The sequence below is a fragment of the Cervus canadensis genome, chromosome 2, assembly GCF_019320065.1.
Source record: "Cervus canadensis isolate Bull #8, Minnesota chromosome 2, ASM1932006v1, whole genome shotgun sequence".
NCBI classification, from domain to species: Eukaryota; Metazoa; Chordata; class Mammalia; order Artiodactyla; family Cervidae; genus Cervus; species Cervus canadensis.
The window spans coordinates 76,234,132-76,257,605 of record NC_057387.1 but is presented as its reverse complement, the minus strand read 5'-3'; the positions used below and the strand labels follow the sequence as shown (position 1 = coordinate 76,257,605).

At 44.6% G+C, this 23,474-nt stretch overlaps 1 protein-coding gene across 2 annotated transcripts in view; it reads right to left on the bottom strand.

Annotated features, from left to right (window-relative positions):
- JAK1 (Janus kinase 1) overlaps positions 1-23,474 on the bottom strand; it is a 244,595-nt gene that overhangs the window by 18,367 nt on the left and 202,754 nt on the right. For both annotated transcript variants that reach the window (XM_043461071.1, XM_043461070.1), the window contains 6 exons: positions 23,061-23,224; positions 20,885-21,227; positions 18,891-19,073; positions 13,670-13,827; positions 11,677-11,800; positions 9,275-9,461 (listed from right to left, as the gene is read on the bottom strand). In XM_043461071.1, the coding sequence (XP_043317006.1) occupies positions 9,275-9,461; positions 11,677-11,800; positions 13,670-13,827; positions 18,891-19,073; positions 20,885-21,227; positions 23,061-23,224 (1,159 nt within the window). The remainder of the gene's footprint in view (positions 1-9,274; positions 9,462-11,676; positions 11,801-13,669; positions 13,828-18,890; positions 19,074-20,884; positions 21,228-23,060; positions 23,225-23,474) is intronic.

Genomic DNA, 23,474 nt, shown 5'->3' with positions numbered 1-23,474 from the left:
CAGCCTGGTACACAGTAGGCACTCAAAAAATACTTGCCAAACGCGTGAATGAAAACAGGGTGTGGGCTGAAGGATGAGAACTAAGGATAGAGGAAGCACATCGGGAGTGACAGGAACCAAAATCGGAGGGTTAAAAACCCAGGTTCCGTGAAGAACAGGGTGGGTGACCCAAAAAAGACGGCTGTGCCTGAGGCTCTCTAGTTCCCAGCACTGCCCGACAACAAGGAGGCATTTAGTGAACTGCTGGCTGAATGTTCAGATTTCAAGCAGACCAACCCCCAGATTCTACTGATTCAAATAACAAATTAGACCCATTATAAAATCTGCTAAATCAGGGTCAGCACAGGTGGCTAACTGGGAATTTATAATCCATGCAAGTCACTGTCCCCCCGTGGAGCCACTCTGAGCTCCGAGGTTATCGTGAGGAAGAAAGCACCTTCCAGATGGGGCCAGCTGAGTATTCATCCACTGTCCCTGAGCAACGGGCCAAGTGACTCAAAGCCTCTCTACCCTGCCAGGCAGGATTTGTTTTTCTTTTGTTTTTTTCAGCCCACACTTTCTGACTACCTTCTCTGTGCCAGCCACTGTCCTGAAGAGCTTTATACACATTAGCTCCTGTCCTTATGACAATCCTATGAGATATATAGTATTCTTATCCCCTTATAGATCAGAAAAACAGATTCAGAGCTATTAAATCATTTGCCCAAGGTCAGGCTCTGGAGTCATGCTGCATTCAGGGTTGACTCCAGTCTCCTGCCTCCACAGCACGGCTGGCCCTAGTGGAAAGGGGTACAAATCTGGGAGCCAAAAGCTGGTTCAGATACAGGCTCCCCTGTAATCATACCCTGAGTACCCACGCTTTTAGAGTCTCCTCTCCTCCATTCTGTTATCCTGACTCTAATCCTGTTAGCTGGGAAAAATCAGGTTCAAGCAGGCAACTCTGGAGAAAAGACATGAAGAAAGGGCCACCTGAATGTTGCCCAAGGGAACGGTTTAGGCAGTAGAGCCATAGAGGAAATCAGAGAAGAGAATGTGAACAGGGGCCATCTGCGGGCCAATTATTTGCATGGCCACTTCAGAGAACATGGCACTAGGATCAAGAGTGGGGAAAGCTGTTAAACCTCCATGAACCGGTTTCCTTACGACAAAAATGGGGCGCACAGTTATGCTCCTCACTGGACTGCCGTGAGGGATAAACGAGATGATGCTCGTGAAGGGCCAATGGCTGGTGGGAGGTGACTGCCCCATCACTGGCAGCCCCTGTGCCTATGACCAGTGTCACATCTGCCAGCGCCTTCATCTGTGTTGTACCACCTGGCTCCTGGAGCTTTGGCAATGATCTGCTAAGTCCTCAGTGTCAGAGCTGAACCATGTAGAAATCAAGCTCCAAGATTTGACTACACGGATGAGAACGTGAGAGAATCAGTGGTGACTGGTCAATAGTTCCCCATCTCTTAACACGGTCACCCTCAGACTTGGAGAGGGGCAGCAGCACTGGGCAATGCACAAGAGAAGGAGACTTTCTTGACTATCACACTCATTCTGAGTGGCTGCCCCATTTTATTTATTCCATGAAGTTTCTTGGGTGCATTTAAGTGTGAAACCCAGGCTGGGGTCTGGCCATCGGAAGCCTGTGCTCAGAAGGCCTGAGGCACTGAGAAACTCAAAATGACTGTCTCTTCAATTTTCACAATTTCGCCACTTCTCTAATTTGCAGGTGGCAGAGGGAAGACAGAGGCTCCTGAGGGCCTACGTGGAAAAGCCACCCGCACACCGCATAGTCTCACTCTACCCCCCACAGCACCCACCCCCAAGGTCAGCAGAACTGACCCTCACCCCACAGTCTTGGGCTGGTAACTGCACTTGTAACTCTGCAGAGGGTGTGACATAGGGGAAAGATCACTGTGGCTGGAGTCGGAAAACGTGAGTTCAAATTGCCATGCCTCCTCTAACTAAGCAATCTTGGGTAAGTATAATGGATAACAACATACTACGGATTTTTTTGAAGATTAAATAACTTAAACTATGGAAGAACCTCAAACGGTGCCTGGCAAACTAAAGAATTACTCACGTGATAGTAGACGCCAGCAGCCACTATCATCACCATTATTATTTACTGCTACTCCTCTTTTTTTTTTAACTGCTACTCCCAGTGTAACCACTAGCGATATGACTAGTTGTGTGATTTTGAACAAGTCAGTGAATATCTCTGATCCTCAATTTCCTCATATTTATAATAGCTACAAAGAGCTAACTTAAAAATGCAGATAAACTGCTTGGGACTAGTAGGTACACACCAGTGTGGCAGCTGCTGCTCTAACCATTCACTCGACAGACATGAGGGAGTACCCATTCTGTGCTAGGTGCTGCCTCTCCCGTGAATCATCGTGGTGAGACCCAGATCCTGTCTTAAGAGTTTATAATCAAGTGGAGAGACAAACACTGAACATTCACTCAGTGCAGTGTTCCAGAAGCCTCAACAGAAGCCGTGAGAAGGGTTCAATCCTGTTCCTGTGTTTCTCCCACCACAGCCGCCAGTTTCCGGTGAGGGTGGCAACTACACCAGAAGCCTCCCCAGCTAATTCCAGCAGAGAAATCACATCCCTGTCTCCAACCTGCTGCCACCTTCTCGCTTCCCAGGCCTGCTGCTCTCCATTTCCTCAGCCTCGGCCTGAACCCACTAATCCCTAGGAAAGCGAAAACTGCCTCTCATATCTGGAAGGAGAGACTATGCAAGTGAATAGGGTTGCTGGGCTCTAAGGTTATAGTTCACCCTGAGGTCTCACATCAAGTGGCAGATGTGTTTTTACCTTTGCAGAGTATCTTCAAGCACAAAAACAAAGGCTGCAAGCTACACCCCCAGACTGGCAGGAAACCCTATCTGATCAACAAGCACACAAGTCCTTCCTCTTTCACCAAGTTCAATGACAGTGCCTTGCTAGGAGACCAAAAAGCGATTCAAACATCAAGCACCCAGGCCCCTTTTTGTGTTGGTGTTGCTTCCTCTGCTCACCCCGAATATAAAGACTCACAGATGCACTCCGTTAAAAAACAGACTAGAGATCTCTTCAAGAAAATCAGAGATACCAAAGGAATATTTCATGCAAAGATGAGCACAATAAAGGACAGAAATGGTAAGGACCAAACAGAAGCAGAAGATATTAAGAGGTGGCATGAATACACAGAAGAACTGTACAAAAAAGATCTACATGACCCAGATAACCACGATGGTGTGATCACTCACCTAGAGCCAGACATCCTGAAATGCGAAGTCAAGTGGGCCTTAGGAAGCATCACTGCCAACAAAGCTAGCGAAGGTGATGGAATTCCAGTTGCACTATTTCAAATCCCAAAAGATGATGCTGTGAAAGTGCTGCACTCAATATGTCAGCAAATCTGGAAAACTCAGCAGTGGCCACAGGACTGGAGAAGGTCAGTTTTCAACCCAATCCCAAAAAAAGGCAATGCCAAAGAATACTCAAACTACCACACAATCTCACATGCTAGCAAAGTAATGCTCAAAATTCCCCAAGCCAGGCTTCAGCAGTATGTGAACCATGAACTTCCAGATGTTCAAGCTGGTTTTAGAAAAGGCAGAGGAACAGAGATCAAATTGCCAACATCTGCTGGGTCATCGAAAAAGCAAGAGAGTTCCAGAAAAACACCTACTTCTGCTTTATTGACTATGCCAAAGCCTTTGACTGTGTGGATCGCAAAAAACTGTGGAAAATTCTGAAACAGATGGGAATATAAGACCACCTGATCTGCCTCTTGAGAAATCTGTATGCAGGTCAAGAAGTAACAGTCAGAAATGGACATGGAACAACAGACTGGTTCCAAATAGGAAAAGGAATATGCCAAGGCTGTATATTGTCAACCTGCTTCTTTAACTTATATGCAGAGTACATCATGCGAAATGCCACACTGGATGAAGCACAAGCTGGAATCAAGATTGCTGGGAGAAATATCAATAACCTCAGATACACAGATGACACCACCCTTGTGGCAGAAAGCGAAGAAGAACTAAAGAACCTCTTGATGAAAGTAAAAGAAGAGAGTGAAAAAGCTGGCTTAAAGCTCAACATTTAGAAAACTAAGATCATCGCATCTGGTCCCATCACTTCATGGCAAATAGATGGACAAACAGTGGCTGACTTTATTTTTTCGGGGCTCCAAAGTCACTGAAGATGATGACTACAGCCATGAAATTAAAAGACCCTTACTCCTTGGAAGAAAAGCTATGACCAACCTAAACAACGTATTAAAAAGCAGAGACATTATCTGACCAACATAGGTCCTTCTAGTCAAAGCTATGGTTTTTCCAGTAGTCATGCATGGATGTGAGAGTTGGACTATAAAGAAAGCTGAGCGCAGAAGAATTGATGCTTTTGAACTGTGGTGTTGGAGAAGACTCTTGAGAGTCCCTTGGACAGCAAGGAGATCCAACCAGTCCATCCTAAAGAAAATCAGTTCTGAATATTCGTTGGAAGGACTGATGATGAAGCTGAAACTCCAATACTTTGGCCACCTGATGCGAAAAACTGTCTCATTGGAAAAAGACCTGTTGCTGGGAAAGATTGAAGGGGGTAGGTGAAGAGGACGACAGAGGATGAGATGGTTGGATGGCATCACTGATGCGCTGGACCTGAGTTTAAGTAGGCTCTGGGAGTTGGTGATGAACAGGGAAGCCTGGAGTGCTGCAGTCCGTGGGGTCACAAAGATTCAGACACGACTGAGCAACTGAACTAAGAGTGTCTTTAACTACACTTGCTGGGTCCTCAGGAACAACTGTGCTGCCCTTTCCATAAGGCCTGACTTCTCCTAAGAAAGGGATCTAATGTATGCAGGACAGTACCATGTGGCAGAGAAACATCAAAATAATTGGTACTCAAGGGATCTGGCACTGGGGATAGACCTGGCACTCAAAACCCCTTTGACCTTGGCCTTCAAAGAGACCCACTTCACATCTCCAGATCTGTTTTCTCTCCTATAAAATGGGACACTGATCAAGTGCCCCTATGTGTCCTTCCAGTTCTCACATTCTAAGAGGTGATGAATCTACCAGCAGGACATCAATGACACTGTCGATGGGGCTTAAAAAAGGGCAATCACTGGGGAATCCTACCAAACATACAAAGAAAAACCTACATCAATCCTTCTTTCAAAAAACTCAAGAGGAGAGAACACTCTCAAATTCATTTAATGAAGCCACCATCTTCCTGATACTAAAACCAGATACTAAAACAACAGCAAGAAAGAAAATTATAGGCCAGTATCTCTAATGAATACAGATGCAAAACTCCTCAATAAAATACTAGCAAATGTAATTCAGCAACACATAAAGAGGATCACACACCATGATTGACATGGATTCATCTCAGGGTCACAAGAATGGCTCAACAAACATAAATCAATCTATGTGATACACCACATCAACAAAAGAAAAGACAAAAACCACATGATCATCTCAATAGATGCAAAAAAAGCATTCGATAAAATTCAAATCCATTCAAAATGGATAAGAGAGGGAACATATCTCAGTAAAGCATGGAAACCTAAATGTCCACTGACAGATGAATGGATAAAGAAGGTGTGCAATATAGAGAGACATATATAAATATATACACACAAACACACACAATGCATGTCTGATATACACATACACAATGCAATACAGAGAGACACACATAAATATACACACATACACACACATGATACATGTCTGATATACACATACACAATGCAATACAGAGAGACATACATAAATATATATACACACACACACGATGCATGTCTGATATACACATACACAATGCAATATAGATAGACATATATAAATATATATAAACACACACAATGTACTTCTGATATACACATACAAATGGAATATTATTCAATCATATAAAGTATGAAATAATGCCATTTGCAGCAACATGGATGGACCTACAGATTATCAGACTAAGTAAAGTAAGTCAAACAGAGAAAGACAAAAATCATATGATCACTCACATATGGAATGAACTTATTTCTAAAAGAGAAACAGACTCACAAACACAGAAAACAAACTTATGGTTACCAAAAAGGAAATGGAGTGCACGCCAGGATAAACTAGGAATTTGAAATTAGCAGACACAAACTACTATATATAAAAATAGATAAACAAAGTCCTACTGTATAGCACATGGCACTATATTAAGCATCTTGTAATAAACTATAATGGAAAAGAATCTGAAAAACTATACAGATAAGTGAATCACTTTGCTGTACATCAGAAACACAACATTGTAAATCAACAATAATTCAATTTCAAAAAAAGAGCAAGGGGATTTATGTATATGTATGATTGATCCATTTTGCTATGTGGTAGAAGCTAATTGTAAAGCAAATTTACTACAGTGAAAATAATAAAAGCAGCAAAGTTCCTCACCTCTTCTATCCATTTCACGCTGTGATCCACTCATGAGTCCTCACTGCCTGCACAATAAAGTCCCAGTTCCATGGTATGGCAACCAAGGCCTCCGATGATCCTGGGTCTCTACACTCTTCGCCTCCCCATCCCTTCTTTCTAAGTGCACTAAACACATTCAGTTCAGTTCAGTTGCTCAGTCGTGTCTGAATCTTTGCGACCCCATGAACCGCAGCATGCCAGGCCTCACTGTCCATCACCAACTCCCGAAGCCTACACAAAGTCGTGTCCATTGAGTCAGTGATGCCATCCAACCATCTCATCCTCTGTCATCCCCTTCTCCTACTGCCCTCAATCTTTCCCAGCATCACGGTCTTTTCAAATGAGTCAGCTCTTCCCATCAGGTGGCCAAAGTATTGGAGTTTCAGCTTCAACATCAGTCCTTCCAATGAACACCCAGGACTGATCTCTTTTAGGATGGACTGGATGGATCTCCTTGCAGTCCAAGGGACTTTCAAGAGTCTTCTCCAACACCACAGTTCCAAAGCATCAATTCTTCGGTGCTCAGCTTTCTTCACAGCCCAACTCTCACATCCATACATGACTACTCGAAAAACCATAGACAGACCTTTGTTGACAAAGTAATGTCTTGACTAGAAAAACCTTGACTAGACGGACCTTTGTTGGCAAAGTAATGTCTCTGCTTTTTAATATGCTATCCAGGTTGGTCATAATTTTCCTTCCTAGGAGTAAGCGTCTTTTAATGTCATGGCTGCAATCACCATCTGCAGTGATTTTGGATCCCAAAAAAATAAAGTCAGCCACTGTTTGCACTGTTTCCCCATCTATTTGCCATGAAGTGATGGGACCGGATGTCACGATCTTAGTTTTCTAAATGTTGAGCTTTAAGCCAATTTTTTCACTCTCCTCTTTCACTTTCATCAAGAATTCTTTAGTTCTTCACTTTCTGCCATAAGGGTGGTGTCATCTGTATATCTGAGGTTATTGATGTTTCTCCCAGCAATCTTGATTCCAACTTGTGCTTTATCCAGCCCAGCGTGTCTCATGATGTACTCTGCATATAAGTTAAATAAGCAGGGTAACAATATACAGCCTTGATGTACTCTTTTCCCAATTTGGAACCAGTCTGTTGTTCCATGTCCAGTTCTAACTGTTGCTTCCTGACCTGCATACAGGTTTCTCAAGAGGTAGGTCAGGTGGTCTGGTACTCCTATCTCTTTCAGAATTTTCCACAGTTTACTGTGATCCACACAATCAAAGGTTTTGGCATAGTCAATAAAGCAGAAGTAGATGTTTTTCTGGAACTCTCTTGCTTTTTCGATGATCCAGCAGATGTTGGCAATTTGATCTCTGGTTCCTCTGCCTTTTCTAAATCCAGCTTGTACATCTGGAAGTTCATGGTTCGCATACTGCTGAAGCCTGGGTTGGAAAATTTTGAGCATTACTTTACTAGCATGTGAAATGAGTGCAATTGTGCGGTAATTTCAGCATTCTTCAGCATTGCCTTTCTTTGGGATTGGAATGAAAACTAACCTTTTCCAGTCCTGTGGCCACTGTGGAGTTTTCCAAATTTGCTGACATATTGAGTGCAGCACTTTCACAGCATCATCTTTTAGGATTTGAAATAGCTCAACTGGATTCCATCACCTCTACTAGCTTTGTTCATAGTGATGCTTCCTGAGGCCCACTTTACTTCACATTCCAGGATGTCTGGCTCTAGGTGAGTGATCACATCATTGTGATTAACTGGGTCATGAAGATCTTTTTTATACAGTTCTTCTGTGTATTCTTGCCACCTCTTCTTAATATCTTCTGCTTCTGTCAAGTCCATACCATTTCTGTTCTTTACTGAGCCCATCTCTGCATGAAATGTTCCCTTGGTATCTCTAATTTTCTTCAAGAGATCTCTAGTCTTTCCCATTCTATTGTTTTCCTCTATTTCTTTGCACTGATCGCTCAGAAAGGCTTTCTTATCTCTCCTTGCTATTCTTTGGAACTCTGCATTCAATGGGAATATCTTTCCTTTTCTCCTTTGCTTTTTGCTCCTCTTCTTTTCACAGCTATTTATAAGGCCTCCTCAGACAGCCATTCTGCATTTCTTTTTCTTGGGGATAGTCTTGACCCCTGTCTCCTGTACAATGTCACGAACACATTAGCCCTCTACAACTTTTCTGCAGTGTCTACATCTGCCTTCTGCTTTGCCCTGCACATGCGTGTTGGGAATTCCCTTAGCCTACTGGCAACACTGCTCACTGTCCAACACTTGGCTCAAGATCCACCTCCTCTGTGTAGCCATCCACACCATGTGACCCTGGGATCTTGACCATCCTCTCCTCAACCTCAGGGTCTAATATGTGTGTATTATGCTGATGATCATATGCTACAGTGGCCTCATTTACCTGTAACATTTTTTTGTATTAGGCTGGAATCCCTTGGGAGACAGGGACTGAATCATGTGCATTTCTCTGTGACTCTAACATAGTCCTTGGCCCACAGAAGATGTGCCAGGACCATTTTTGAGACAGACAGTAAACCACTGACAGGGGAACTCTCAGGACATTTTATCAAAAGGAAGAAAAAAAAATTCTTGCTTACTAATCCTAAACATGCCTCTTTCTGCAGCTTAAATGAGACACTGAGAAAAGGTGTATGTCTTCTCTATAGAAAACGCTGACACCCGAGGAACAGGATCTGAACCAGGACAGACGTGTAATAAAACTCAATGAAAAACACCCAGAAGTTGTTGGGGAAGGACCATTTTCTTCAAAGAGCCCAGCATCTTTCGGTTTGCCTGGGTCTTGGAGCATGGTGAGGGGATGCAGCCTGCCTCTGGTTGGAGAGACTGACCTCGGGGCTTGGGCTGGCAGCAGCGCTTCAGCACAAAGCTGATGTTGTCCGTGCGCAGGATCTGCTTCTTTAGGTGGCTCATGAGGTCCCCAAGGCTCGGGAAGCTGCGGTCCGAGCCATGCAGGCTGTAGCGGCCCTTCTGCACCTCAATCTGAAAGTTCTTGAACTGTTTCTGGATACCCAGCACCTGCCATTTAGGAAAATAATCAGAAAGAATTTGTTTTAAAGGGGGTCAGGCAAACCTCTCCTGGGTATGTATGATGTTAACAATAGGAGAAGCCAGGTGGAGGACAAACAGAAGCTCCATACTATCTCTGTAACATTTCTGTAAATCTAAAATTATTTAGAAATGAAAAACTTATTATATGTAAATAAGAATAAAGGTAAACATTATCTAATAATATATGTTATCTAATAATAATATTAGAAATAATATCTAATAAAGGAGATCCAGGAGAAGGTGCTGACAAGTGGGAGTTACTAATAACACCAGAGAAACAGTCTCATACAGCAATGATTTCCACAAGAGCATCACTTCATTTTGGCACTTAAAATGAACTCCATGAAAACACCGACCTCAGCACTGTGGCTACAGTTATATGGCAAGGTGCAGGTGAAAAAGCAAGCACTTTATAGGGGCTTTCCTGGTGGCTCAGAGGTAAAGAATCCACCTGCAATGCGGGAGACCTGGGTTAGGAAGATCCTCTGGAGGAGGGCATAGCAATTGACTCCAGTATTCTTGCCTGGAGAATCCCCATGGACAAGAGGAGCGTGCCTGGCTACAGTCTATGGGATCACAAAGAGTCAGACACGACTAAGCATAGCACAGCAAGCACTTTTTAGCGGCTGGCAAATATTATTACATATGAAATAAGTACTATAGCAAAATGTATCCAGGACCTCCCTCAAACTGAACTCTTCTAAGAACCTGTGGGGAGGTGTGCGACGGCTGTCTGGTCTCGTTTCCGGGTTGCATGGTGCCCAGAGAGGAAGTACAGCAGATGCTTTCCTTCATGAGAACTTTTGTACAAAGAACACTATTTTCGTGGTTAAAATAAGGGCCAGAAAGATCTGCTTATGGTGTAAACTAAGACAAGATATTTAACATCTTGATGCCTCAGTTTCTTCATCTGTACAATGGTGATAATGCAACCTGTCTCAAAGAGCTATAGTAAGGCTTAGATGAGAGTATACAGGTAAAGTGCTCAGCACAATGTCAGCTTAGCTGAAGCAAACAGTACCTGTGACCCTGTGTCTGATTCCTGTTTTCCCCAGGTAACCTGACACCAGGTAGACCACGGGACTGAATCACTGACATTCTCGGTACAGCACAGATCGATTCCACTTCCAAAGGCGGCTGGGCCGTCTCATGCTCCCATCCCTCGTAAAAACATAAAAGTTCCTCCAAAGACTGGCTGAATGCAGAAGAAAGGAATCCTGCCAAGGCAACAGGCCTGCCAGATGCTGAGCCACTGCACCTGTATCAGCCCCAGGCCGTGGTGTCCAGGAGCAGCCCAGGCGAGCAGTGGCCCCTCCAGGCTTCACCCAGGACTCTGGCAGCACTGGGCTCCTTCCACCACCTCCCCCTCCACTCCTGACTGAGTCCAGCCCCAGGGATTGGCCTATACTTTTCCTCCCGTGTCTGAGGCCTGCAGTACATTCATAGGCTGACTCTCACCTGGCCGGCCCCTCCCCCCCCTCAGTTCTCCCAGTTCATGGTGAACCCAGTCAACACTAGTGTATTTATCTGGACTAATTCTGTAAAACTCTCTCTTTTAAAGTAGTTCATTCCTTGTATTTTTTAAAAAATTACATGAATTACAAAGCACTGTGGTTTAGTAAGGCCAAGTCAGGAATTCAGCTTCTACCTGAACCAAAATCTTAGGATTTCTCTCACATCATTCCCAGCTTCCAACCACACCCAACTCACTAACAGAAATCTTGTTAAAACGCAGGACAGCAATTTGTCTGGTAAAATGCCTGCAGCTACCATCTGGGGAAAACTGTGTTAGGCCAGATTTCCAATAGGTCTTATTGGCACAGGTCTGTACCAGTGAATGCCACAGACAGACATAGCTCTGGGTCTGTGATGGCGCTGAGTATAAAATAAACCACTCTAAGCCACCGCGTGTTTTGTGTGAGCTAGTTTTCTGGCCACATTCCACCTTCCAGAGCACAGAGAACCCTGCCATGGGTCCCCTGAAGGAAGAAACAAAGGGTCTTGAGGACAAAAGGGTACGCTGCCTGGAAGCGGGCTCCGTCTGGAGTGCAGACGGCCCGTGTCAGAACTGTGGCGGTTCCTCAGAGGCCCAAGCCTTTCTACTCCCACCCGCGAGGGTGGTCCTCGCTGCGGAAGCTCCTGGATGAGGCTGAATATGGCCCAAGCCAGTGTCCCAGCTGACCTCAGATTTTTCAAAGCAGGTGACAGTCATGAGGATGTTGTCGAAGTCGGTGCAGCTCCACCGCAGCACGTACATCCCCTCCTCACTGCCTTCTTGCCGCAGCTTATTGATGGCATATTCTGTGCTAGAAGGAGAGAGAGGCAGAGAGAAAGAGCTCACACCAAACAGAAGCACGCCAAACCCATGGGACGTCCACTTCCCTCAGCTGCCTCAAGTCTGACATCCCCTTGTATTACCTGTCCTGGGTCCTAACGTCCTCTCCTGTATAAGACATGAGGCAGCCTGAGGTGCTGAGAAGCCTCAAAACAGAGCAGGTCTCCAAGTTCGAGAAGGGGGCTCAGCCCATTGCCCCTGAGCCCACCCATCCCCGACTTTCCCACACACACTGTCTCCACTCTAGCCAGAAGAGCTCCCCCAGGGCTGGGACGTGGAGCTGCCTTGATGCTGTGGTGGGGGTCCCTCCGCCACCTCCTCAGGCTGCACAACTAGAACATGAGCCTCAGGATAGCAGGAATTTTGGGCTGTTCTGTTCATTGCTGTATCCACAATAACCAGAGCATGCCTGGCTCATAGCAGCTTATCATATCACTTATCAATAGATAAGTAAACAACTGAGAAATAAACACTGAATAAAGAAACCAACGAGAACTGAAGAGTTGTGAGTAGAAAACATGCCTGTCCGACACTCCTGTGTCCCCAGGATGGAAGAGTCCTACACAGAGAAGGCAGTGAACAGACAGCTGCTAAATAAGTCCGCACAGGAAGTTACTACATCCAGTGAGTTCTGCTCTCTGAGTGCTGGTAAGGGGGCTGTGTGGTCAACATGTGTTAGAAAGACACCGAGGGCTCCAGTCACTGGGTGACAAGGGCAGGCAGACAGAACCAAAGTACATAAACTTAACGTGGCAGAAGGTAAGAAACGCCACTGGAACAAACAAAGCCGAGTGAAGGAGTCAGGCAGCGTGGGGTACAGAGAGGGAAGAGGTGTCATCATGTTATATAAGGTGGTCAGGGAAGACGTCACCAATAAGGCGACATGTGAGTGACCCTGAAGGAAGTGGTGGCTGAATGGATTCGGGAGGGAGGGCCTTCCAGTCTAAGGGGAGAAGCAGGTGCCACAGCCCTGACACTTAGCTATAGCTGGGATATCTGAGGGCCATGCTTTATTACAAAGCTCAGCCCTTGCTCTGCAATTCCGCATGTGTCTGTGGGAGCCTCTCCACGCCGGGACCATACCACTGACAAACTACCAGTCCACAAGGCAGCCGGGATTGGGAAGAAGGTGGGGACCGCTTCGTGAGAAAGGTGGCTGAAGAGGTGCTTCCGCAGATACACTGTGGTCTGGAAGAGACTCAGGAGAAACACAGCAGCTGTGTTCCTCTGCCTGAAGGACAGTCATGGATAAGAGGAAGTTGAATTGCTACCGCTCCAAACGGCAGAACTCAGATGAGCAGACAGAACTTACAGGCAGGCAGACCTCAACTCCCTGTCAGAAAGGTGAGCAAGTCTGCAGAGCTCCAAGCTGCTCGCTGCCTTGTGAAGCACTAGGGGCGCCATCACCAGACGTGTCTGAGCTGCAGGTGGGACGAGACACCCAGCAGAGCCCCTTCCAGCACCAAGGCTGGGTCACCCTCACTGCGCACCTGGCACCACAGGACAAGCCCACTCGGGATTCCATTTCTCACCACACCATGTGCTGCTGAGATCTGTGTGCTCTTTCTCGAATCACCCAGAGCATCTGGCACAGCAAGGAGTTAGGATATGTAGCGCTTCTGGGTCAGCTATGGAGAGGTGAGGGGTTCAACTGTGAGGACACCCACATAAGGGAGAAGAGGTGACGGGAAGGCCCGACCAGGACAGCAGGGACAGTCAAGGGCACCAAGGAAGTACTCAGCCTAATGCTCGATGACGCCCATGCCTGAGAAAGCCACACTCCCCCCCATCTCTTTGTTCTTTTCACACCAAAGGTAACTGGAAAAGTTATCGAACCAACCAGATTGGACCATGACAGCCATTCTGTATGTTGTGGACGATCAGTGGGGGAGCCACGTCGGTGCAGAGGTAGTGATGGGCGTCTGCCGTGAGCCGGAAATAGCCGTCCACCAGGGACACGAAGGACAAGGCCTCCTCGTGGGAAGAGAGCTTCAGCTCCTGCAAGAGAGCAGAAATGCCCGTGGTTACATCACACACTGGCCACCTCAAGCAGCAGCTGACTCTCTGGGCAGGTACACAGTGAGAAGATATTCATGTTCAACACAATGGAGGATGCATGAGCCCATAGGGAAGCTCCCTTTGTTGCCAGTAACTGCGCCCTTGCATTTATAAATGATTCTGACTGTTCACCACACTCTTTCATCTATTACCTCAACCTTTCTCAGATGAGGACTAGTGTATGTGGGGGGAGCAGGGGACCGGCAGCTGTGTGGGAGACATGAGACCATGGAGAAGCTGCCCCCTGGCACCAGTTGGAAGAGCAAGGCTGATTCAAGGTGGCAACAACATGAAAGAGTGGAGGCGGGAAGAGCAGAGAGTGTGCAGGTGGTACCCTGGTCCTGGCACTACACTTTATTCCTGCTTATAGAAAAAGAAAGAGACACAGGTGCTTCATCCCATCCAGAGCTGGTTCAGAAGGTGAAACTCTGGATTTTAGTTCAGGAATGGTCCCAGACACAACGATGAGGTTGTGAGATTAAATCCAGGGACCTCTGAGGGTCTGGAGGAGGCACAGTCTTATCACAGCGGGAGAGGCAAAGGCAAAAATAGAAGAGGAGGAGGGAGGGAGTTTTCATGGAAGGAAGAAAAATGCTCGGAGGTGAAGACAGGTGAGGTTTTTGTCTTAATCTTATAACCCTGAGCAGAGATGAACATTTATTTGAGTGGAACTGTGGGGTCAACCAGGAACATCTGATGAAGGAAGGTATGTAAAGCCATGATTTAGAGCTTTGGCTCACAAAAATCCTAACATTAACACACACTGGAGCCTTAAGAGAAGGGCAAAATGACACTTGAGTATAACACTCTTTCCATAACAATGGAGAAAGAAAAGGCTGGTGGCAGAGATGAGACCAATGAAGGGGTGCGGGGGAGAGGGATATAAGCAACCAGCAGAATGGAGGCAAAGGGCTTATAATGAGAATTAGCTATGATGCCAAAGGAAAGGTGCTTTGGGGTTGTGAGCCAAGGAGGCCAAGAGAGGGCAGGACTACCATAGGGACGGTGACCCAGGTGTGCTACGTGTGCTTCCGTTCAGGTGTGACCCAGCATCTGCCTGCAGAGCCCCAAAGAGCAAATGCAAGACAGTCTGGCTTGGGGAGCCCTTCACCCAATCACACGCAAATGAAACCATGTAAGTGCTGAAGTTCCCTGAAAGCAGAAGTCTGAATAGAAAGGGGAGATGTCAAGAAGATGCAGACAGAAGAGATAAATCAAGATATGATTTGATAACATGGTAGCATCATGCTTTCCTGAAAGCGGCAATCAAAACACAGCTTGGAAATCCCATGGCTGGGAAGGGATTGGGGAATGAGATAAATAAGAAAAAGCAAATGAAGAAATGGACAAAGGATTAATCTCAAAAATATACAAGCAACTCCTGCAGCTCAATTCCAGAAAAATAAATGACCCAATCAAAAAATGGGCCAAAGAACTAAACAGACATTTCTCCAAAGAAGACATACAGATGGCTAACAAACACATGAAAAGATGCTCAACATCACTCATTATTAGAGAAATGCAAATCAAAACCACAATGAGGTACCATTACACGCCAGTCAGGATGGCTGCTATCCAAAAGTCTACAAGCAATAAATGCTGGAGAGGGTGTGGAGAAAAGGGAACCCTCTTACACTGTTGGTGGGAATGCAAACTAGTACAGCCGCTATGGAAAACAGTGTGGAGATTTCTTAAAAAACTGGAAATAGAACTGCCATATGACCCAGCAATCCCACTTCTGGGCATACACACTGAGGAAACCAGATCTGAAAGAGACACGTGCACCCCAATGTTCATCGCAGCACTGTTTATAATAGCCAGGACATGGAAGCAACCTAGATGCCCATCAGCAGATGAATGGATAAGGAAGCTGTGGTACATATACACCATGGAATATTACTCAGCCATTAAAAAGAATTCATTTGAACCAGTCCTAATGAGATGGATGAAGCTGGAGCCCATTATACAGAGTGAAGTAAGCCAGAAAGATAAAGAACATTACAGCATACTAACACATATATATGGAATTTAGAAAGGTGATAACGATAACCCTATATGCAAAACAGAAAAAGAGACACAGAAATACAGAACAGACTTTTGAACTTTGTGGGAGAATGTGAGGGTGGGATATTTCAAAAGAACAGCATGTATACTATCTATGGTGAAACAGATCACCAGCCCAGGTGGGATGCATGAGACAAGTGCTCGGGCCTGGTGCACTGGGAAGACCCAGAGGAATCGGGTGGAGAGGGAGGTGGGAGGGGGATCGGGATTGGGAATACATGTAAATCCATGGCTGATTCATATCAATGTATGACAAAACCCACTGGAAAAAAAAAATAATAATAAAAAAATAAATAAATAAAATAAAAAAAAAAAATAAGAAAAAGCACCACACAGGGTTAACCCACCAGCTTCAGGAGCCAGTTTATCTGGGTTCAAATCTCAGGGTCTCTATGTACATTTAAGCATATGTAATCATCATTTTTTGTCAAAAATTATCAAATATCAGCAATTTCAAATGATTTAATGTCACAGTTGTATGACCTTGGCTGAGTTATTTAGCTTTTTTTGTGCCTCAGATTCCTCCTTCGTAAAATGAGAATAAAATACCCACCAATAAGAAAATGAAAAGAGTTGGTATTTGCAAAGCCTTTCCGACAAAAAGTACCTGATACATAGCAGGCCTCATATTTGTAAATGAAAAAGTAACGAGGAGATCAAGTATGGGTTTTTTCTTGCCTCCCCCAGCCCCACAAGGACGGTAGCTTGGCACAGAGTGGCCAGCCTGGGTGGCCAGGGTGAGCTCTGGCCTAGACGACAGGTGCACCATCTGGGTGCTGCCCTTGACTCTGTCAGCTAGGACAGGACAGGGAAGGCTCTCAAAGCCTGCATCCACTGGCTGCTGCTCCTTCTTCTCGGCCATGTCTCCAGGGTTTGGCCATGTTGAACAGCCAGACCACAGATGTGCCAAGCTCTCCCTCACTACGGAGTCCCTGGGGGAGAGGACGCCTTGGAGCCCAAATCAGTGCAGGCTGGAGCCGACCCTCTGAGAGTTTCTACAGCTCTCCCCAAGCCTCAGGTTCCCCACTGGGAGTGGGGTCAAAATCCTGACAATACGGCTTAACATCTACAACATGCTGCTGCTGCTGCTAAGTCGCTCCAGTCATGCCCGACTCTGTGCAACCCCAGAGACGGCAGCCCACCAGGTTCTTCTGTCCCTGGGATTTTCCAGGCAAGAATACTGCAGTGGTTTGCCATTTCCTTCTCCAAATATGCTGAATATACAGCATTTATTTCTGTTTTCTCCCTCTTGCCATTTTCCATGTCTCCACTAACATCTATCTGGGCTCTTCCATCACATTTTTACTACAGTTTTCTTAGGCAATCAATGTATCTTTATTTTTAAGAAGGGAGGATGGGGAGAATTAAAAGTTAAAATCACTCATAATATCATCATAAACAAACAGTTGTTAATATATGATTATTTTCCTTAGAGCATGTGCATGCTTTAAACTTTTTACAACAAAATTGGTTCCATTAAGTTTCATATTCTGCTTTTTTCCATTTATGAAGCATTCTTCCAGATTTTTAAAAATTCAGCTATTTGTTTAAATAATATTCTAATACTCAGATGAGTTGTATTTTATTTTCTCGTTTTCCTATAATCATATATGCAGGTTAGTTTCAGCATTTTTGACACTGTAAATACTGTTTGGGATAAACATTCTCACTCATCGACCACTGCCTGCATCTCACTGTTTCTAAAAGACCCCTCATTTCCTGAATGGAGGGTTATGTAGATATTTTCAAGCCTTTTAATACCTGTTATCTTGGACAGCGAGGAGATCAAACTAGTCAATCCTAAAGAAAATCAACCCTGAATATTCACTGGAAGGACTGATGCTGAAGCTCCAATACTTTGGCCACCTGATGAGAAGAGCTGACTCACTGGAAAAGACTCTGATTCTGGGAAAAGACTGAGGGCAGGAGGAGAAGGTTGATGAGATGGTTGGATGGCATCGACTCAGTGGACATGAGTCTGAGCAAACTCTGGGAGATAGTGAAGAACAGAGAAGCATGACGTGCTGCAGTCCACGGGGTTTCGAAGAGCTGGACATGACTAAGTGACTAAACAATAACAAATCAAACTGCTTTCCCAAAAGGTATACCCAAAAGACTAATTACTCTAGGTATAAAAGGATGGCCACCTGTCCTAAACTGCATCACCAGATTCTTTCCCAGCACTGAGTGTTAGGATTTTGACACAGTAAAATTTGCCAATTTTAGGCAAAACATGGTACTTCCCTAGGTGACTACCTCCACTGCATGGAGCACCGTGTCTCACCATCCTGTCCTTTCCACGAGCAGTCGGCCGTGACCTCCCTGACACAAACATGTTTGTTTTGGCTGGGCTCCCACTTCCCCTGCCAAACTGGCCTGCCTGTCTAGATCACGTCCTCAAGTGATACCAGAAAAGAGGAAGTGAAGTTGAATACTCCTTCCTCTGTCCGAGAGTCACTTGGGTGTGCCTGACACCATGACGGGGACTGTCACTGTGGCCACAGCCACCGGCCCAACAGTCTGCTCAAGTGCAAAGTGGGGCTTCCCACCGACCTCATCCTGGGTGGCCCACCCAACCCAGCAGAGGGGCCGTGCAGGAGACCTTGGGAGAAAATGCTGACACTCACTTACCAAATTTTTTTTCAAATCCACTAATTTTTGTGAACTGAATATTGATGCTGAAATACCTTTGGGGGGATACCAAATCCTGTCTTCATTTGAAGAACAAAGAAAGGCACTAGAACGTACGCAGGTAACTTAAACACAGACACTGATAATGTCAATGTCAGCAACAGGGACTTTTTGGCTTAAATAAGATGATCACAAGATTTTCTCTCGGGGACAGGAACCCTGCCAAGAGCACGTGCTGCATAACTGTCCTCAGCAAAGTCCCCTCCCAGCAGCAAACCCAGGCCCAATCACTTCTGGAGGAAACTTACCATTTTTTTGTTGTCCTGCTTATTAATGCTGACCACAGACTCCTTGATTACAATGTGAGTGATCTCAGGGAAGTAAGAAAAATTGTTCCACTCTTCTCGGATTTTGTTTTTTTCCTCATCCTTCTTGTGTTTATTTTCCAGTTTTTTCCGTTTCAGTTTTTTTTCCTTTTCAACAGGAACAATCTGATAAAACGCATAAGAGACAGAGTGAAGCCAGCTTTCTCATTTTCTATTGGCATTTCTCATTTTCTCCTGGCAAAACAACATAGGGCCTTGCAGCCAAGCAGGAGAAAGCCAGAGGGCTTGGACTGATGGAGGAACTGGGAGAGTCAGCACCCATGGGCTTACTCAGGCCCCACCAGGGATTCTTAGGACCCTACCCCTGGAAAAGACCTTAATGGACACACTGACTAAACTCTTTACATAATCTATAATGTACGAGGCAAACTCAGGAATGGAAATAACTGTCCACTAGACATACATCTATAATCGTCCCCCCAGTTGAGCATGGGCTTTCTCCTTTTAGAATCTACCACTGATTGTCTTGACTAGACAGCCATAATCAAGTTGGAATTAGTAAGAGCAGGTATGAATCTCATGCTTAGATAACCTGGGGAGTCATACATGTCTGCACAAGCTTACATATTTTGTGTAGCAGTTTTGGAGACCAGAGATCTGGATAAGATCCTGACTCTTGCCAGTTACTTAACTAGTTAGGTCATCTCTTTGAGCCTCCATTTACCCATCCATAAAACAGAGATCTTATGTCTTCACAGGGTTCTTAGAGCAGAAGGTAGGTTCTTAATAACACAGTACCCACACTACACAGAAAGTGCTTGGTAAGTGTTTGGCATTATTTTAGCATGAGAATAAAACAGGAGTAGAAAGTAAATTTCACCTTTATGTCAATAGTATTATTTACAATAATAATGATGATGATGATTTATTTATAATCAGCTATAATTTATTGAACATTTATTATACACCATTTATTATTATATAAGCTCTATGCTAAATAGCAGTTTTCTCAACAATACTATGAGGAAGTACAGTAAGTGTTACCTTTTTATAGATGAATAATGAATATGTAGCTGATATATATGAAGTAACCCTCCAAAGGCAGTATAAATATAAACAGTGGAGATAGGATTTGAACCAGGTCTGCTGCTAAGTCTGCTAAGTCACTTCAGTCGTGTCCGACTCTGTGCGACCCCATCCCTGGGATTCTCCAGGCAAGAACACTGGAGTGGGTTGCCATTTCCTTCTCCAATGCATAAAAGTGAAAAGTGAAAGTGAAGTCGCTCAGTCATGTCCAACTCTTCTCGACCCCATGGACTGCAGCCTACCATGGTCCTCCATCCATGGGATTTTCCAGGCAAGGGTACTGGAGTGGGGTGCCATTGCCTTCTCCGTGAACCAGGTCTATTTAGCTTTAAAACCCATGCTTTTAAACCAATCTGGTCTATTGCCTCATTCAATAAATACTTCAAAAAGAAGCTCCAAATTGCAAGAAAAATTACCCTATTTCATGGAGCCAAAGACCTAAATTCAATTCTTGGCACAATCACTAATCAGTTAGTTATGACCTTGGGCAAGTTTCTTAGCTTGTCTGTACCTCTTTGTGTTCATCTATAAAGTGTGGAAAATGGTAGTATCTCTCATAAATTTGTTTTAAGGAACAAATTAGTTAATCCATGTAAATTGCTTAGAAAAGTACTTGGTACATGGTAAACACTTGGTAAATGTCTGCTATTACTATATTATTACATATTATATATGCTACATTTCTCTATTTCCCTACAGAACTCAATAAATATTTATTTAGATCTACTGCTACATGGACACAATAAAAGATGAATGATACACTGTCTCTAGCCCATGAAACACACTCAGCTGACAGGGGGGACGAACATGCAAAGAGATAATATCATCAGAATACACAGAACACACCATGTGACATAGGATGTTCTGATCAGCCACCTATCGGCACTTACATGTGGTTTCTGTCTCCACTGGATTCCAAGATTTCCAGTCACCATCACTTCATAGCAGAGAACATTTCCACTATCATTTGGATGGAACCGATTCATCTCATTTTCTGATGAAATCAGTAGCATGGAAGTCTCAAATATTTCAGCACCATAATGTTTTGTCAAAGTTTCCAAGGTAGCCAGGTATTTCACCTTCAGGTCATGCGTGGACACGCTGCTGTCGCAAATGGTCTTGTTGTTAAACTCCTTTAAGAAATCCTTGAAAACATTATTTATTCGCATCCTGGTGAGAAGGTTCCTCTGTCTGATGGACTTATTCAATGTTTCTGGAATATATCGCTTGTAGCTAAAAGAAAGTTTAAAAAAAAAAATCTCTTTTTTATGTATAGGTTAGCAGAAAAGCCCAGAAACAAATGCAAGCCTGTGACCCTTCCTTCTCTGTGTTGCCAAAGGAGAAAGGTTCTACTCCCAGAGGTCTTGGAGTAAAACTCAGGATGATAATCATAGGGAGATGGAGGTGGACAGGGACTGAAAGAAAAGAGACAAGTACCTGGTTCCATAGATTTTACTGAAATGGAAATTCCTACAAGAATCATCAGATTTTCTGGATCACAAAGGCAGGCAGCAAAATGGACTTAACTGTTTTTGTTTGCTAACGTCACTGTTCCTTCCCGCGTACACTGTGTTCACATGAACACACTGTTGCTAAGGTTCAGCCAGAACCTTAGCAGTTAGAAAGCCACCTGGAAGGTGTCAAGAGTGATGAGAGATGCTTCACACGTTCTACCTGCATATCTATTAGACAGTTTTTCTATAAAGATCACAGGTTGCCTTTATAAGAAATAGGAAAAACACATAAAAGCTAATCAAATACAAAAGACCCAGTGGTTGCTGTGTGCAAATGTGCTACATATATTAAATGGATCAACAGATAAAGTGAAAGACTAATCATTCAGGTGTTAATGAGAGAGAGAGTATCTATGACTAACAGAATCACAGCAAATGGATACACTGTGAGAACAAGACCCAGCTTTACCAGGGGTATGAACACCCAAGAAAAAAAGAGCAAGTCTGCTGGCGGTCAGACAAGTGGGGAGACAGCCTGAGAAAGCACCCAGCACAGGGGAATCCCTGCCACACTGACAGTTTCACAACAGCGGAAAACTGTGGAGCTTGAAATTTGTCCCCAGCAAATACTGTAACTTCTTTTTTAGATTAAAGTAACAGAGGGGAAGGTCAGAGGAGAGCTATTTTTAACTTCAGCCTCATGCAAAAATAAAGAGGAGGTGCCCAGAGCAAACGCCACAGAAACAGGAGAAAGCAGTGTGGCATGTATCTCACCAGTCCCTGCATTTCTGAGGGGCAACTCGTGACCTGCTCCAGACTCTGGTCAAGGGCAAGGAGATACGAAATGTAACCTTACGAAAAGGCACATGCCACCTATCACAGATAACATGGCTATAAATAATCCCCTCTTCAAAATGACTTGTCTTGGGACAAACACAATAGTGCACTGATTTAAAAATTATATTTCCAGACTTCCCTGGTGGTCCAATGGTTAAGACTGTGTGTACACTGCAGGGAGCATCAGTTTGATCCCTGGCTGGGGAACTAAGATTTCCCCCATGATGGGTGGATGGCCAAAAAAATAAAATAAAAATTATATTAGTGTTTCATAGATAGGTGGAAGTTATACAGATTGAATATTCCTTCAGAAGGACTTGCTTGCAAATGATAATTTTAAGTAAATACAATTTTCTTAAGGTAACAGTTGATCGTGCTTCACATTGGAATTAGCAGCTCTCCAGGGAACCAGTACAGGCTGGAAATGTATTAGGGCTATATCAAGAAGGATTTTAGGACAGATCCAGCACAAAAGGAAAAAGTGCAGGGACAGATGCCAGTGCCCAGCATGGGCAGAGAGCAAGGGGGAGGGCATGTGGGCCACTCATTTGACTGGTGACCCAGCCCAGAACTTTCACTTCGTACAAACTTCTGAGGTCGTCAGCCAACATTCAAATTCAGGACACAATTATAATTGTACTACCTTTTATTATAAATATTCTTTAAAAAAAGCTGGGCTCTGCAGAGAGCAGACAGCCAACAACTGAGGTGTATGAGAATGTGTAAGAATAACACCATCCCCACAATCACTTCTTCAGCCAGCAGGAAGGTTTACCTGATGTCCTTGGGGAGTTCTGGCAATTGCATCTTCTTCATCATGGCGTAGTGGGAGATGGCCAGCACGGCCATTCCCAGACACTCGTTCTCAATGTCGTGCCCATCCTGCTCCGTCTTGGGGTCTCGAATGGGAGCCAGGCATTTGACCAAATCATACTGTCCCTTTGGAGCAGAGATGAGAAGAAATGAATCACTGCTTAAGTTTCAAGCATCCGCCCACATTTCTGATCTTAGGAGGAAGGTTCCCCACACAGGGAAGTGCTACCCAAGAAGCAGTACAGCAAGGAGACTAACGAGATTTAGAGTTTCCCTGGCACCAGACCTCTTTCTCAATACTTGGGCATGAAAGGGCTTGGGAAATGTTCTCCCCAGGTTAATTCATTCCTCCAAAAGTCATGAAGCCCCTCCACAG